The sequence below is a fragment of the Nanorana parkeri genome, unplaced genomic scaffold, assembly GCF_000935625.1.
Source record: "Nanorana parkeri isolate BGI_ZX_2015 unplaced genomic scaffold, ASM93562v1 scaffold637, whole genome shotgun sequence".
Classification (NCBI taxonomy): domain Eukaryota; kingdom Metazoa; phylum Chordata; class Amphibia; order Anura; family Dicroglossidae; genus Nanorana; species Nanorana parkeri.
In genome coordinates, this window is record NW_017306905.1 from 582,852 (window position 1) to 601,177 (window position 18,326).

The 18,326-nt window shown below is 42.0% G+C and overlaps 1 protein-coding gene across 4 annotated transcripts in view; it reads right to left on the minus strand.

Annotated features, from left to right (window-relative positions):
- Nucleotides 1-4,338: 4,338 nt before the first annotated feature.
- The window catches only part of DAZAP1 (DAZ associated protein 1), a 38,009-nt gene continuing 24,021 nt past the window's right edge, over nt 4,339-18,326 (minus strand). The window contains exons 7-13 of one of the 4 annotated variants that reach the window (XM_018563178.1): nt 15,539-15,621; nt 12,346-12,499; nt 9,432-9,461; nt 9,193-9,327; nt 8,928-9,098; nt 8,545-8,605; nt 5,259-5,330 (exon numbers count right to left, since the gene is read on the minus strand). In XM_018563178.1, coding sequence (XP_018418680.1) covers nt 8,568-8,605; nt 8,928-9,098; nt 9,193-9,327; nt 9,432-9,461; nt 12,346-12,499; nt 15,539-15,621 — 611 coding nt within the window. In that variant the 3' untranslated portion in view covers nt 5,259-5,330; nt 8,545-8,567. Of the gene's footprint in view, nt 5,331-8,544; nt 8,606-8,927; nt 9,099-9,192; nt 9,340-9,431; nt 9,462-12,345; nt 12,500-15,538; nt 15,622-18,326 lie in introns of all 4 variants that reach the window. The other 3 variants (XM_018563177.1, XM_018563175.1, XM_018563174.1) reach the window with 3 other exon arrangements.

An 18,326-nucleotide genomic window follows, 5' to 3' on the forward strand; every position in this document is an offset into this window, starting at 1 on the left:
ATACCGGTATTTTGGTACTGAGTACCGATATTTTTTTTCCGGTACTCGCCGATACCAAATACCGAAAGTCCCATTCAGGAAGCCAGGCGGCATGTAATGACTCGCCACCTGGCTTCCTGATTAGCCAGGAAACCTGGCAGCGTGTAAAGACTCGCCACCCGGCTTCCCGATTAGCAAGCAAGCCGTCCCATGCTTCTCGTCACTATGTGACGAGAAAGCATGGAGCCGGCTTTCTGGCCAATCATGGAAGCCGGCTTCATGCTCCCTCATCATCTCAGGACGATGGAGCCGGCTTCCCGGCCAATCAGGAAGCAGGGCACCGCGTCATTACACGGTGCCCCGCTTCCTGATTTGTCGGGAAGCTGGTCAATCAGGAAGCCGGGCAGCGCGTCATTACACGCTGCACGGCTTCCTGATTGGCCGGGAAGTCGGCTCCATGCTCTCTCCTCACAAGTGAGGAGGGAGCATGGAGCCATCTTGGGTGAAACTGAAATCCATTGTGAAACCTCACCTGAGCAATGAGAGGAAAACTGGTGATCTTAAAGGAACTATAGAAGAGTCCCTTAATATTTCTGTAAAGGCAGCACCAGCTCCTGCTATAGTATAGGTGTCTCTAGATGTAGCCTTTTATCCCCCGCCAAATTAGTTGTCTTATTCTGGTGGGATAAAGTTATAGCATATCCGCTTATTTGTTTCATCAGCATATGCCGTACACCTCGAGCCTTATCAGGTTTTAACCCTAGAGGGAAAAATGAGGCTCTAGTGATAAGTAAAAAAAAAACAGTGCTGCCCAAGTGGCAGGAACCCCAAGATTGTCTGGAGGTTTCCACCAGTGCAGTTAGAATGGCCCATCACCTGTGTAGCAGAGCCACCCATGTGAATTGAAAACCATTGGACAAAACTCACCTAGTAGTGAGATAAAAATTGGTGAACTCCAAGAACTGCAGAAAAATTCCCTATTCTGCAAAAAAAAAAAAAAAAAAGCACAGGCTTCTGCTATAGTAGAGATGTTGGGCAAGTATCTATGTGCAGCTTCTTATAATGGCGATAGAGGCTATGGCATATCCAATTATTTGTCTATTTGGCGTATGCAGAATACACAGAGCCTCATCAGGTTTAACCCTAGTGGGAAGATCAATACTTATTTAACGGGCAAAATATAACAACGCCCCCAAATGTCAGGAATCGCTCGATTGTCTGGAGATTTCCACCAGTGGAGATAGCAAGGTCATACACCTGTGAAGCAGCCCCACCAAGGTGAAATTGAAAACAATTAGGCAAACCTCACCCAATACCGAATACATAGAGCCTTACCAGGTTTACCCTATTGGGAAAGCAAGGCTCTTGCGATATAAGGACAAAATATAACAATGCAGCCCAATTGGCAGGACTGGAGATTTCCACCAGTGCAGACAGCAAGTTCAGTCACCTGTGGAGCACCCACCCCCATGTGAAATCTGCAACCTTGTACATTGCACCTTTGTCCATCGCTCCAGGTAAAACAGCATGATCCAGCCACCACCCCAATACCTGAACATAGTCAAGTGGGAAAAAGAAAAAAAAAGGGAATAGGTATACAAATAAACCATTCTGTTTTAGCCCTGCAGTCTCAGGTTTCCATGAGACTAGCGCTGCTAGGAATACCTTCCAGTATAATGCATTACAACGAAGAATGCTTCCTACCCCCAGCAATATTTACACGAGAGGGGAGAGTGCAGGGGAAGTATAAAGAAAAAAGTGAAACAGCCAGGCTGTCTTAAAGAAGAGACTGCCAGTATCCATCCACAGCCCCTGGGGAGCCAGATCCTGTCTGTGTGAGGTAGATATGACCATGGACTCTCTCTCATGCATGCCCCCTCCATAGATACACACAGATCTGGCAGAAAGGCTTGGACCGGAATAAAAGCAAGTTGTCAATGTGGGAAGCACATCTTAGGGTGTGTTGACTTCTGCTGTCAGGGTCTTATCCTCTTAGGCCTATTCTTACGCCAAAAAAGGGAAGGGCTCAGAGCCTGCCACCCGAGACCAAGCTGCACCCACGTGAAGAGAAACCCACTGAGAGGTGCATAAACCAAGCCAAGTACCCTTTGCCCCACCGAAGCAGGCCCCCAGAGCAAGAAGGGTACAGGTAGGGGGGACTTGTCAACTGTGGACCTGCCTACCTTGGAGATGGCGCCTTGAACCCCCAGAATGGGAGAATTAGCCTGTGATGAAGAGTCTGACAGTGTGCACAGCCTTTGTCGGCTGGACTCACGCTGCTGGTGCCCCTCCTTGCCAGTGTGGATTGCCAACAAGGCACAGTATTCATGTCCTGCTGTGACACAGCTCTGCTACCGGCCAGAGACCCCAACGGGTCATCCGTCAATTCCTCTAGCAGGTCACTCTGGTGTACTCAACTAGAGTCACTATGCCAGAGAGGATAGTCGCCATATCCTTCAATTATGGAGAGGAAACCTCTGGGCAAACTGTTTTTATAAGGACTCCTGGGTAAATGCCCCATGCATGAGGCCCTCCAGGTCTACTGTCCCAGTGAGTGAAAGCCGCATGCCTCAGGAGGCCCCTGCAACCTAGCACGAAAGCCTGGAGTAAAATAAACATTACGATTCTCCTGCTCGGCCAGAGGAAACACAAAATACTGGGGTGGTTAGGAGGGACCGCCCTTTTTATTCCAATTGTGGATGATGTGTTTCCCGTTTCAGGTGGGTGGATCCCCTCTCTCAGGTGCTGCCCTGGAAGATGACTGGGGAAATGGTCGGTTTCCTAATAAACAATAGACGCTGAGCATTTCCCTCGCTCCTCTAAGCCGCACTCCCTCCGAACCCGTGCCGTAATCTGGAACCCCGATCCTCTTCTTGCACACCTGTGAGCCTCCTCCACACTTCACCTCCGACTTCTTTGTACACATATGCAACCACCTCCTATCCTTAGTGAGAGCATTGACATCAGCCTGCATGCCTGTGGACTCAGACTTGTTAATCCTTAAAGTAACAGTGCTTCCACCTCTCCTCCTGGATATTCACTAACCTGACTCTGCTCTGGCAGATTCCAGTAAGATCCTGAGGGACTCCTGAAATACCCAGGATCATCCAAGTACGCTGAACAGTGATTTCTGGAGTGCCATCTCAAGTAACCTTTTAAGCACTGTACCGTATACATCGTTTGCAGATGTCAGTTCCCCATTTAAAGAGGTATACTTGTGGTTTTACTTTCTCAAGAGGACTTGTAATCTTAAATCTAGTTGGGGACATTGTGCTGACAGACATTGCCATGGTGTAATTGCTGGACTGTATGAAGTAATATAGAACTCAGGACTCTCTTTTTATTATTTACTACTTACCTATTTGTTTAACCTGACCCACCAGTGGAGAGCCGTTTCAATGCGCAGCTGTGATACATCAGGTAAGAAATTTGGTGGTAACTACTTCATGTGCATATTGTTGCTTACACTGCTGGGCCAGGCTGCTGATTGTATGATTTGGGGGGGGATGCTGTTTGTTTTGTACACTGTACATCCCACTGTCACCAAGTGCCCAAATGGCTGTAGCAAAACACCTAATTTCAAAATGCCAGACTAACCCACATAGCAAATAAAAGGCATGAGTCAGAACTCACCCCTGTAGTTGGTCTTGCTTGGTCACAGATGCAGCAGCCTTTTTAGAAATCAGGGTTTTCTAGCCTGGAATTGGCTGCTTCACTATCGGAATCAATGTGTACTGAAGGAAACCAGCCATCAACACTGCCTGGGCCCTCTGTATGGCGTTGGTGCAAGTTCATCAGTGCCACACTAAATGTGACGCAGCAAATCCTCCCTCCACTTCCTTCTCCTACACACTGGTTCTATGCAGTGGCACCAGCCACCACTTAGAAGGTACGCCCAAAGCACCATCTTACCCAGGTTATGCATTTAGGAGGTAAGAAAAAAATAAATTAAAAGGGTAGTCTGGGGAAAGGAGACAAAAAGGCAGTACAAAGACCTAGGGTGACCTCTGACCTATTAGGTCAATAATAAAAAAAAATGGGAATCTGTATTCCTGGTGGTAGGAAACACAAACTGAAATGAGGACAGGAGGAAGCATCTGTATTTTCTAACATAGGTAACTATATATAGGTCTTCTGTAATAAAGAAAGTGACTATTGTGTGTGTTTATGGGGATGGATAAGTCTTATTACTGTGAGGGCAAATTAGAATATGTATTTAAACCTTTGTGTATCCACCAAACACTTGTTTTCCCAAAGCAGTCCCCACATTTCTTCTCTCCAATCGTAAAAATGCAGTTTAAAAAGGTAAGCAATGGATTAATAATGAGAAGCACGTAACACCACAAAACATATCATCCAAAATGATTTTTTTATTCAAACCAGGAGGTATTCACCAGTTAGTGCAAAATGCACTGCACACCTACAGCCTGAGGAATTTACATCTAGAGATGGCTCCATCACCCCAGAGAACTTGCAATTAGAATGCAATAAGTAAGGGGCACAAATTAAGTCTCTGCATTGGTGACTTTTGAGCAGGTAACTGTTCCCTGCACTCTGCCTCATGTCAAGTAACAAAATCAAGAACTACACTCAGTAGGAAATCACTGGGTAACTCAGAGATGCTGACTTATTGCACTCAACAACCCACAACCCCCAAAATAAAATAAAATTAAGGAAAAATATATTCAGAAGCAAGGAGTTAAAACTTTTCTGAACTCCAGTGTTGCCGGAAACCCTGCAATTAAATTAAAAAATAAACCTGCATACATAGTAGAAAATCTTTTTTTTAAAAAATTCACAATTTTTAAATGTATATATTTTATCTTTGAACATAAAAGTTTACAATGGTAAAACGAAGGCTCAGAGAAAAAAAATTCCCCCAAAACAAGGAAAAAATATGAACCAATAAACCTGAAGAGTTCCATTAAAGCTGCAGATGTTTTCAAGACCCTGTTTGGAACCAGTGACTCGTTGGCTTTTTTATTTGTGCTGATGGGTCAAAAAAAACAAAAACACAAAAGATGTAAAAACTCTTGTCCAAACACCCACAGCTTTATCCTTCAATCACAGAACCTCCACAAGTCTCTAAGCAGGATGTGTCTTGACCAGGTGATTGTCACAAGTTCAGAGGTGGATGCGTCCTTTCGTTTCCACTGTGCACCCCATTCCCTGATGTTAACGTCTATAAGGATGGAATCCTTGCACATTGTGATTCTGTCCTCTTCCCAAGCCACTGCCACCTGCAGGCGGGCCTGCCGATGCTGGTGCAGTTGTTCCTGTCGTGTATGAGGGGGGTTGTTGGCTGAGGTCAGAGAAATTCTGTCCAAACCCACTCATATCCTGTCCATATCCTATAGCAAACAAATAAAAAGTATAAAGATTGTGCAATGCCAAACCCAATACACAAGCGGGGATGTGTACAGAATTAGTACAAGATAGAAACGTGGTAAACTATATTGTGTATATTTGCTCAAAGTGGAACAACTTCATTTTGGTTTTCTAAGCTCACAAGAAGGTGGGCTCTTTGCTTTAAGCATACAATTTAAGATTGATATATATATCAATTTGTATATTGTAAAACACCAAAAAAGTTGGCCAAATGAACCCCTGTATATCACACCTGTACATCACTTCTATAAGCATGTTTTCCCTCAACTGAATGTAAAATATGTGCTGCAGAAAAAAAAAAAAATACGACACTTCATAGCTGACCCCCAATAAATCTTGTACGTAAAACACTGCCAAAATGCCCCACAATGGCAGCCAAAACATTGTTACCTGGTGTGGCCCAACTGCAAGTTTGAAAAGTTCTCTATGCAATAACGAGTGCCTGGAAATGATGCAAGTTTTTGTGATTGACCCTAAAAGGGGCCAGAATTAGACCAGTAATCTCTAGTGGTACTCACTAATGAGCGTCTCTGCTATATCCTGCCATTCTAATTACATGCTGTTAGGATCTGTGGGAATTATTTTTCTGCTTGCTTATTTTCTACACTTTGCTTTATCTTTTAAACACAATGTGGTTGGCATATGAAACTAAAACGTATGAGTTTTTTTCTTCTTATGTTAGTATATTTATATACCAATCTAATCAATAACGCTGAAATCTGATAAAGTGCTATAAGTAACAATCCTACCTTTGCTCCATAAACAAGCCCTATAAAACAAAAGGATTTCCAGGTACTAAAAATAATGCATATAGAAAAAAAAATAATTAATTGTTGTTCTTTAAAGTAGATCTAAACCCTAGCTGCACAACATTTACTTTGCTAAAGCACTGTCAAACTATTCCATGTTTTTTCATAATGCTTTCACCTTTTTTGGTAGCTCAGTACTGCTAAGCTCTTAAAGCTACCAGTATCAGCAGCACATTATTACTCTGGACCTGCTTCCTGATAGTGACAACAGTGGACCATACCTGTACAATGCGTGCCAGCACAGCCGCTTGTAGTCACCACCAGAGGCACATGTAACAAATGGCACTGCAAATTAATAATACATCTTTGATGTTCCAGAAAACCATAGCTTTATGGCTTTCTGGAACAGATATACCCAAGGGCAGATGTTTATATTCGGCTTCCATTTGGTTTATAAAACCTGCCGTAAAGGATTATAGCATTCAGAATATTTTCTGAAACCTCATTGGTTGCTATGGGGCAAATTTTAATTGGCTGCTACTGATAATTTTTCTGTCCTCCAGATCAAAAAAAAAAAAAAAAAAAAAAAAAAAAAAAAAAAACAACTTTCAGAGGTGGCAATCACTATTTTAAGTACATGCTGATGGGTTAAAACCTGTACCGCTCAGCTTTTCACAGGACACAAGGCTCACTCATCCAACTTGTACACACACTTCTCCTTAAAGACAATAGACTAGTCAACATCATACCCTAATACCAAAAGGAGCGTACCCAACAGTCAGACACATGCAAACACAATTGAGCTAAAATAGATGGGAACTAAATAATGCACCATTGTGTTTGGCTGTGCTGGTGGGCAAATCTTTAGGAAACCTAAACTAACCCCATGCAGGTAGTGTATTTGGTGGGAATTAATTCAGGACTTCTGTGCTGCAATGTAAGTGTTAACCATATAAAGCAGGTAGCATGACGGAGACCAAGTAACTTAATTCTTAAAGACTATGTGAACTGTTTATAAACAAAATCTATTAGGATCTAGAAAAGGGAGATAAATACAGAAATTGTGCATTCTCTTTGACAGATGACCGGTGGAGCTCATTTTCCACATATGCATCATTATTAAAAGCCTGTTGGAAAAAAAGCTTTTTGTTTACAAGATCTGTAGCTCAAGCTGCAGTTTACACACAGAAGTGGGTGACCCATCAGCAGCGACTCATTCCTCAGTGTAAAACTCTGTCTAAAGTTTCAAACAGACTGAGTCAGTGCTGTGTAACTATCCTATAGTGGGAATTAGGGATGCACCGATACCAGTTTTTCGGTAGAGTACAGATATTTTTTTTTGGTACTCGCCGATACCGTAGTCCCATGAAGGGAGACGGCTTTCTGGCCAATCAGATAGCCGGGGGGCGGGTAATAACTCGCCTCCCGGCTTCCTAATCGGCCAGCTTCCCGACCAATTAGGAAGTTGGGCGGGAAGTCATTACTCAGGAGCCAGCTTCCCAGCAAATCAGGAAACCGGGCAGCGTGTAATGACTCGCCACCCGGCTTCCTGATACCGGACGTTCCGGTATCAGTATAAGTATTTGGGGGCATTTGGGCAAGTACTCACCCAAATGCTCGGTATCGGCACCGATACTACCATCGGTGCAACTCTAGTGGGAATCCTTTGCCATCAATTAAATGTAAAATAAATAATTGGGTATACTATACAGATGTAAAAGTAAAACAAAAACATAATACTTTCCCTTTCACTGCTGGTGTGGGTAGAACGTGGCCAGTTATTGGCTGTTACTAGCATCTCTGAAATGACTGGGTGACAAGAGATAGAGGCTCTTTATAGAACAAACACTCAAGCTGCTTAAACCCTTCTTATTCATTTTAAGAATATTTAAAATGGCTTCATAACAGCCAAACTTCAGGAGTCTGAGGGGCAGGGAGGTGGGGCTGCACCCACGATAATCACATAATCCTTGCTACCCCCTTTATTGCAAAAGGAAACATTTTAAAATCTAAAATATAAAATCGTAGTTACTAGGCTCTAGTATGATCAAACTTGTATAAATACCCAGATTGTGTTTATACTTGGTCATTTGTTTTAACTTTTAGCCAAGTAACTTGAATTGCACTTTCATGAAAATAGGTATGGTAAAACTCATGGAAATGCACCCCTCCCCCCATTTTCAAGTGAAATACTGTTAAATAATAGACATTTCTCTTGATTGGTTGTTAAAACTGCAATATACCCACTATAGACTACCTGTCAAAAACATAAGATTTCTTCTACGAAAAAATATAAACGCTATGGTCATTTGAAGTGAAGTACTGCAAAGAAAAGAAAATGTCATAATGTTAATGAATGGGGTGGTACTTTCCATAATGGAAGTGAGTGGTTAAAAACAATGATCTACCACTACCTACCATCACTTACCTTGTGTGTCTTTCAGAGAGAGTTCAAATCCACTCGGATAATTTCACAAAGCAGGCATTTCCTAGAAAGAGTGATTTCTTCAGGCTTTTTTACGTGGGATGAAGGCATGCACTACAACCCCAACCTGATATGCTAACCTGCCAGGCCGTTAGGGGTTAATGCATGGCATGGTTAGGTATGGAGAGTTCAGACCCGAATTACACTGCGGGGGGGCGGGGTAGACTGACACATACAGATTTATATAAAAGTTATAGGGGAACCTCACAAATGAAAGTGCTCCAGCCTCTGCTCAAGAACGGTGTAAGACTTACTAACCACCCAACTACTTCCAAATTACCATTTTAGTAAAATTATTAAAATGACATATTATTGTTGTTACTTACCAAATTGGCTAAAAGAAAAATCTTGACCACCAGGTTTACCGAGATCCTGAGCGGTCTGTCCTGGAGTTTGAGTATAGCCCAGTGGCGCTGCTCCAGGAGTACCAGGTGGAGGTGGAACGCCTGACGTGACAAACTGATCAGGGGGAGGAGGTGGAGGCCCATAGCCATAACCTACAATGACATAAAAATATGCACAGAACGGTCAATTCAACAAGTAAGAAATCGAATAAATATTGTAAAATTAAACTGAAAAAGTAAAATTTACCATATGGAGGTGGTGTTGCATAACCTGCCGGGAAACCTTGAGGTGCAGGAAAACTGCCTTGAGGTGCTGACACTAGGAAGGGGGTAAAAGCTTGAGGTGGAGGAGCACCCCGGCCCGTAGGAGGCCCGTACCCGCCTGTGGAGAAGACTGCATTAGGAAGAACCAAAAGAGGTTGGAGAGAATGAAGTGATCTGCCCAAGTTACAGAAAAATAATAATGATTAATAGGGATTTGCTTACCAATAGTCTGTCCTGCTGGCATCCACATGCCTAAGAAAACAAAAATAGAAAAAAAATAAAAAAGTGTGAAATTCTACTTACAATCATAACAAATAATGGTAATTATGTCACATTTTGCTGCTCAGATTTTTTTTTTTACGTTACTCTAAAATTGCGTATTTTTCAATGGCCATACACATTTGTAGTAAAATGTCACAATAGTAAAAAAAAAATTTCCGTCTACATTTAGACTCTCCTTTCCTCTGTACGACAAAAGCCAAAGATAACCAGTTTCCTTATCTACTAACATTATTAGACTGAGCACTCATAATTTACTATCCCCTTATATCTGGATCTTGAGTTTGCTTACATTTTCATTTAGTGAACAGAGGATTTAAGTCATCTACCCATAGCTCACCATGGATGGCTGCAACGTGAGGATTTTTAGCAAAAACAATCATTTTATTAAAGCCAATTCCCAGGTTAAAAAATTAAATAAATAAAAAGTGCTACCTCTGCACCACTGAAATAGTTAGTGGCTTGCTTTTATCTTGGGATATTCGGTAAGGACTGACTTACCGAATCCCTGCTCCTGCGGGCTCCAAGACAGGTGCCCGCAGTCCTCGCACAAGCAGGGTGTACACCAGAAATGTTTTAAGTGGTCCAAGGGAACCCAGACTAGTAACTAGTAGTAGTTTGTTCTTCCATTTTTAAGGCGGTACGCACCGCATCATTAAGAGCTGGGAGTTATGGAAGATGCTTGTGACTCATTAGGGACAATATCATCCGCCAATAAGTTCAGGAGACTCTTCATAAGATAGAGCCTTAATGATTCTGAAGGTAAAGATGTTGCGGTATCCCTACAGCCTCTACGGTTAGCGTCAGCAATTATAGTTGCAATTTGGCCCATAAAATCTTTCATAACTACAGTGAAATCCTTCTGGGACAAGGATGAGGAGGCGGCCACACCCCCTCAGGGCCTGTTCAAACCACAATGAGTGCGTTCCAGAGCGTTTGGCCTCTGGAGCGCACTCGATCTCAAACCGGCCCGCTCCGTGTTCAGGGGCGGGAGGTGTATTGAAGTCAATGGCACCGCAGCCATGCCCCCCCCCCCGCAGTGCAATCGCGTGGCACATCAGTGCCTGTGTTCCGGTCCAGTGCAATCTGCAAAAATGCTGCATGCACTATTTTTGCAGGTCGCACTGGACCAGAATGAAGGCACTAATGTGCCACGCGTTCAGGTGCGGGGCCTGGCTGCGGTACCATTCACTTCAATGCACCGTCATGCCCCCTCCCGCCCCTGAATGTAGGGAGCCGGACAGTTTGCGTTCCAGTGGCCGAACGCTCTGGAACGCGTGCTTTGTGGTTTGAACCAGCACTTAGAGCTAAGGAAGGTTCCCAGGAATGTAGGGATTCAAGCAGGGTACAATGTTCCAGACTGTCAGTGTCAGGCCCTTTGGAGGGTGCTGGAATGGTTAGTGGATTGCGAGCTGGTAAAGGAAACAGCAAGACTGCTCCCCTTGTGTTTGTGGTCCAACATGTTGCACTGCTTGGCAGGTACAACTTCACTCCAAATACCAGGTAAAATGTTATGTGCTCATAAACAGCTTGCCAACAGCAGGAGATGTTTAAATAGCTGGAGGCACATTTTTCTTTGCCTAAGAGTGTTCCCACTGTTCGTAAGCATTGGCTGTCAGGGCCTGGGGCTTAGCCCCAGGAATAAAGCTCCTGTTTTCTTTTTGGGTGAAAAACAAATCTGCAGCTGCAACCCTTTTCATTGTAAGGGGTTGATATTTATAATGATAGTACAAAATATATAATTTGTATTTTTTCACACTAATTATAGCAAGCAGTCATTGTGAATGGATCTCAATATGACTGCTCAATAATTTGATTAAATGATGTTTGGTTATTAGACTGCTTCAAACTTCGGAACAGTCAATAATAACCTTAGTGACACTGAATCTGACATTCTGATCCTTTAGCATGTCAGGTTCAGTGTCACTAAAGACTTCTGATCGTTGCCAGAACGATCAGAAGCCTGAAACTTTGTTTCAGTATAGAAACATGTTGCTAAAAGTTTCTATGCTGAAACATTTAGCAAAAAGCCGGTACACATCTGGATTTCCTAATCCCGATGTGTAAAGCTGCTTAACAATGATAGCAAGCGCGGTGCACACCGCACTCCTATCAGGGTCAGACACCCGATCCCTAAAAGCAATCGGGTGTCTGTAAATTCTTTCATTAATGGATGCCCTAATACTGAGGCATCCATAAATGAACGGTAACCGCTGATCTCAGCGGTTACCGGCATTCCAGAGGCCCAAATAGCTGCTCATGTACAGTGAACATGAGCAGTCATTGGGCACTTAGTGGCGGGGACTTACAGTGTAGGTCTCCCATCACTAAGGGGTTATATTGGAACAGTTTGGCGCCATTACTATTCCTCCCCCATCGGTTTCCACCACCTATGAATATAGCTGTGATGTCTGCCTTTTGCCATTGTGGTTTGCCCTGTGATGCAGAGTTGAGCACTTGCTATATCAACTTAATTTAGTATGTAAAGATTTGTCAATGCTGATGGTGTAATAGGAGAATGACAATCATTTGCTATGCAGAGAAGACTGAAAAAGGTAGTCAACTATGAAAATCCATTTTTAAAAAGGCAAATTGAACCTATTGCTTTAATAACTGTCTGAACTGCACGCTCAGCAACACACCATGTTTATATGCAGAAAGGGATAAGAGAGCCTTCCACACAAATGGAAAAAGAATATATAAGAAAATACATAAACTATGTTGTTCAAAGATGAACGTTCAGGTGGATTTACATTAAGTAATGACATATGCAAACATAAACATCTTCTGTTACTTAACAGCAATGAGTAAGATTATTTTTCATTTTTACAATCTACTAAAGCCTTCAAAGTCTCACCTTGTGGACTGTAACTCTGTGGCCATGTGGGAGGAGGTTGACCTGTCCATCCATTAGCTGTGCTTTGCACAACCCTATTGCCCCACTGATTAGATCCTGCAGGACCGGAAGTTTGGCTTTTACTGTCACGAGGTTCTGCACGTTTCACTTCCACCTAAATAAAGACAGAGTGGTCAAAAATAGTACCATCGTCCCTGCCCTCTCCCCCTCCTGCTTTACCCCAAATTATACTTACAACTAAACTTATCATAATTCTACTATAATTCTATAAATAAAAGGTCTACATAAGGGTCAGTGAAATACTTGACAGGCACAATATATGGCTTCATAAGGACTATTAGTTCTGTGTACTAGGGGTTCTTAACATGACTATGAAAAGCAAGGAAGCAAAACTTGAGTCCAGATTTAAGAGTCCTGTGGATGCAGGACAATGCCATGGGCGATACAAAGGACAGGTGTACGTCATGTGAACTGAAGTCTAAACTTCGCTCACAAACAAGATTCACATAAGAGGATGGGACTGGAATGCTGCTAGGGAGGCTGTGGATTGGCTGAATCAGAAATAGCTAATGGAAGATAAAGACTTACCTTCCCCAGGCTAACGCTTTAAGAATCTCAATTTAATTAACTTGCAAATAATGTCAGAGGGAATGGATGTGGTAAGAGAATCTTACACTATATCTAACAAAAAAAGTAAACAAAACATGCAAGTAATACAAAATGGACAGTTTGGTCAATAAGAAGCATATTCTTCATACTGTGTTGTTAAGTTAACAGACTGTTACAGCTTTTAGGCCTGCACCCCCAATCTCTTTTTAACCTCTAATGACAAAGAAAAGAGGTGACAGACAACTGCAACTTGGATGTCAACAAAACTATTCTGACAGGAATATCCTATTTAAAATCTATCTTAAGTGGCATACAGCAAAATGCATATGCCAGCTGGAAACCATCCATGGTGTTAAACCTTAAAATTCATATGTACTAGTTATTGGCACTTGGAAAATGGAGTGACCTCTACAGTTTAAAAAATGCTCTGCAAAACAGCTAAATACATGCTTCAGATAGAAGCTCCAATTTCTAGCTTCCCCATGTGCATACTTGTTGTGGGGCAGTGAACTGAACCTAGTGTTACTGCAAGTACTGAGGGCCTGGTCACACCATAGTGCGTTCAGCCTCTGGGGTGCAACCCAGCTGGATCTCTGTTTTGGGGCAGGAGGGGGCTTTGCAGTGCATTAAAGTCAATGGCACCGCAGCCACGCCCCCCGCAGTGTGATCGCTGTGACCCGAACGTGTGGCACATTAGTGCCTGCTTTCCGGTCCAGTGCGATCTGCAAAAATGCTGCATGCACTACTTTTTGTAGATCGCACTGGACCGGAACACATGCACTAATGTGCTATGTGTTCGGGTGCCGGTGATCGCACTGCAGGCGGGGGGCATGGTTGCGGCGCCATTGACTTCAATGCACCGCCACGTCCCCTCCTGCCCCAAAACAAAGTGAGCCAGCCGGGTTGCATTCCAAAGGCCGAACACTCTGGAACTCACTCATTATGGTGTGACTGGGCCCTCAGTCCAGGAGTATTCTGTTTTCTGACATATTACCATTTAAACAAACTTCTATATTTCCCTTAAAGCTGAACTCCGGGGGAAATTTCAAGACTACCCTTGCAGTGGGCTTAAATTACCCTTTTAGTCAAAGAGAACAAAGTACCTTATCCCTTGCTCCCCTGGCAGTCAGTTATCTTCCCTCCGATGCTCGAGGATGTGGGTGGGCTCTCTGCATCCTCACTTAAATGCAGGACCTGCATTGTACATAATGAAGATAGAGTGCGATCGCCAGACTAAGCATCAAAGAGAAGCTGCTTTAGGGACTGGTAGCACAGAGGAGGAAGCTTGTGAGAGCAGGGATAGGGTAAGGTTCCCCTAGAAAACCACTTGCACTGGCACTCTAGTTTTTTATATATTTTATAGTTCGGCTCTAGCTAGGACATTTTTGAAAATGCTGTGCATATTGAAATTGCACATACTTTATAATAGCTACTTAATAAGCAGCTGCTAATATTTAAAAACTGATGGGTGACTAGTCTTAAACAACCAAAAGAGGATTTGAGCTAAAAGCGCAGATAAATGTTTCTAGCCCTTCTGTTAACTCCCTGTGCAACCAACTACCAAGATTTGCAGCCATTTCTTGCATCTTCAGATGTCAGAGGTATCCTCAGAGATTTGAAGAGGAATTAAAAAGAGCCATGTAAAAAGAGCCAAGAGCTATGTAAAGTTAATAAAAAGGAAGATACTTATCTATTTAGACCAAGCAAAACCCCCTTGTTTTTTGTGTTACAAGGAGGACAGTAAATAAAATGCTATATAATGGCCAACATAGAATTGTAAGGGAGCTTGTGCAAAATGCTAGAAAACTTTTTAAACTCATCCAAGAATCATTAGGTTTCTTTCCCCATGTTAATTCACATTTTATAAAGTCACTTTGCACGTTTCCTTTTATTAAAACTAAAGCAGCAATAGGCTAAGTTGTATTTAGTAACCTAAACGGCAGCCAGATTGACTACACTAGACTGACGTAAAAGGTGTGGGCTGTACTGTTTTAAAAATAAATGCTGGTTTTAATAAAAAGTCTTTCTGCCACCGGAGACTCAACCTTTAACTGTACTAACCCACAGTGTATGAGGTCACCAGACAGTATTTCAGAGACCTGACAACACAGTATGAACAGATCACTTTACTGCAGAATGGTTAAACTACTGAGAACATGGCATTTTGTACCAAAGATTCACAGTAAGTGACCAAGTAATGAAACAATAACAGCAACCAGTCCTTCATGATGTCTACGAAAATGAAAAATTATATATAAGGCCAGCACTTCAGTCATTAAATCCCCAACCTTATTTAAATTTTAGATGAATATGACATCAGAAGGAGTGGCAGTAAACCAAACCTTAAGCAGTAGAGATGTCCTTGGGGGCCAAACAAAATGTCTAGGACACTGCATTACAACAATAAAAATAATAAAATGGACAGCCACTGGATCTGAATAACTAAGGTAGTCTTCTTTTTCTGTCATAAACATGTATATCCCACCATCCCTATACCGCACACTACTGGCCATTCACCAAGGACATTGACTGCTACCCAAGGCTTAGTTCGATCTTAAGGTAAAATAAAACTACAACTACACACTTTTTTGCCCATGATGTCGTGAAAATGCATGTTGACAGCCTGGTCCACTGATTGTTCGTCCTCGAAAGTTATAAATCCAAAACCTAGCCAACGACGAAGAGTGAATCAAGGTAGCAGGGTGTTGTGACACAAAACAGGATGATGAACAGTATTAGGAGCAGAACCAAGGCCGTAGCAGCAGGATCACATAAAAGCAACTGCAGCAATTCCTTGCCCACAAATGTCCAGCATGTAGCAGAAAGCTAAACTGTACTGCATGATTAAAACTAAGTGCTTGTGTTGTGCCTGCTATTCCTAATGTTTTCACTGATTTGGCAAGGAATACAAGCTGTGAAGTTGCTTTACAGTCCTGATGCTTCCGCCCTGGTGGCATTTTGCTTCGCAGCTAGTGCTGACAGCAGCCATATATTGTTCTAAAGCGTTAAACAGAGATACAATATCTATAACAGCTAAGGACTCTCCAAGCTTTTCCAACAAAGTTGAGAAAGCCCAGAGTATTTACTGGAGAGAAAGCTATATGAATCCACAAAGATACAGGCCAAGCTGAGATGCAGCAGGACAAAACCTGCTGTCAGCAGCAAGAGCAAAAGAAATGAGAAAAAAAAAAATCTCAAAAAGAGGAGGACTGCAATTCCCACACTACTTGATATGAAGTGTAAATGAAATATCGGCAGTGCTGCAGTGATATACCCTGTCACAAGCCTATTTCTGCCAAAAAAAGAGAAAGCAATGGTGGCTTAAATCAACCATTACTGGTATGTTCCTTTTCCCAAATGCTCACATAATGAGGGCTAACTTAATTAGTAAATGTCAATAAAAATGTGAAGTAGTGATATTTTCGATCTTCGTTAATGAGGTGTGAAAACCCAGTGGACTTCACATTTAACCTTTGGCTGGATGAAGAGAGAAGCCATCTAAAAAGGTAACCCAATCTTTGCAACTATTCTAAGTCAGGACAGCAAAATATTCTTTGTAAATAGTATTCAACCTATTTGATCTCATAATTCTTGTATACAGCCTTAAAGGAAACCTGTGTTTTGCCATTTAGGACAAAGGAATGTTTGCTTTAACTCTCCCTGTGACCAAACAATCCCCAAGCAGCATTTACTTACCTTTCCTAATCTACCCTGCCGCTACATGTGACAGTCCAGGGCCCATCAGTACTGTTACAGGTGAACTCCACAACCATTTGTAATCTACTACTCCAGCAATTTGTAGCTTGCACAGAGCTTTTCTTTCACTTCAGTCAGTTGAATGGAGCCACATGGAAAGCAAGTATAGGCTGCTGGGAGGTATGCATTAAAGTGTACCTGTGGTTTTGCATTGCATGTGCAAAGCACAGGTTCAAGTTTAAGCATAACTCCAGCCAAACATTCTTTCTAGTTTTGGATAGAGAGAGGGGTACAGTTTACATTTTTCTTATTTCTGTGTGTGACCCCATTGAGGAGAAGTTCCCTCACTTCCCATCTGTGCCATGCACACCAAAGAAAAAGGGGTTGCAGTCATCTCTGGGACAGCAAGGACAAAGACTGCAACAAAAACACTGTCCTTTTCCCACTCTATTAAAAACATGTTTTTGTTTGTGTTCCTGTTGGAGAGATCTACCATCACTTCCTGTCCTGAGTGAGGAGGAAATCTTCCTAATAAGGATACAGCAATAAATATCCAACAGAGTTTCTAATCCTTCTGCAATCCATCCAAAACAAAAGATTTTGGCTGGAGCTGGCCTTTTAAAATCTCAATTGTTCTCTACTGGAAATGTTCTAAATGTTCTTGATGTCATGGGTATCCGCTTTCAGCTACTATGTAATGTGCATATAAGCACAGCATTGCTACAGTTCTACAATACAAGGCAACAAGCAACATTTTTGAATATTTTCAGTTGGACAGAAAACATACAGTTTTCTGTCCAACTGAAAATATTCAAAAATTTTGCGGATACCCATAACATCAAGAACATTTCCAGTAGAGAACAATTGAGATTTTAAAAGGGCGGACATAAATGAGGCAATGAATACTATTTTTTACTTTGATTTCACTGCCTTGCTTTACAGTGTTAATATGTAAAAATTATGAAGTTAAACTTTAAGATCCTAATAGAAGCTACAAAAACCCACAGAAGTGTTGTTAACTGCAAAGCGCAGAAATATGGAAAGTGTACAACTGTTGCAGGCAAACAGGTTTGAGGTGCATTTATAAATGGAGTCTAATATTTGAACTGCAAGAGGAATGTGTGCAAAATTCTGATGATTTACAATCTTTGTGCACCAATTACTGTTAAATATAGGGATATGCCTCGGCAGCCAGTATACGCTGTTGTGTCAGCTTGCAGTTAAGAGTAGAAAATACCACAATATGTGGTACAGTTTAAAGAATATATACTCTTTATAATAATATGAACTGCAAGAGAGATAAGCCGTAAAAGGCTTCTAGAAGACCAAAATCCAGTGTACCCATCGCACTCCTGACCGAATAATACCCTTAAGAGTCGGGTGGGTGCCAAAGGGACTGCAGATGCCTCTGCAATCCAAGATAAGTGTATGTATAAAGTCACTCTCACACCAATAGAATTTCAAGTCAAAAACGGTTTATTGACTCGATTGCGATCACAACATATAGTAGCGACATTTCGGAACAGCGGTTCCTTCTTCAGGCAAACAGAATGTGAAACACCACAGTAAAAGTGCAGATAGAGATTATATATATATATATATCTATATACACATATATATATTATATAAATATATAAGAGATAAATGAGAGAGAGAGAGAGAGAGAGAGAGAGAGA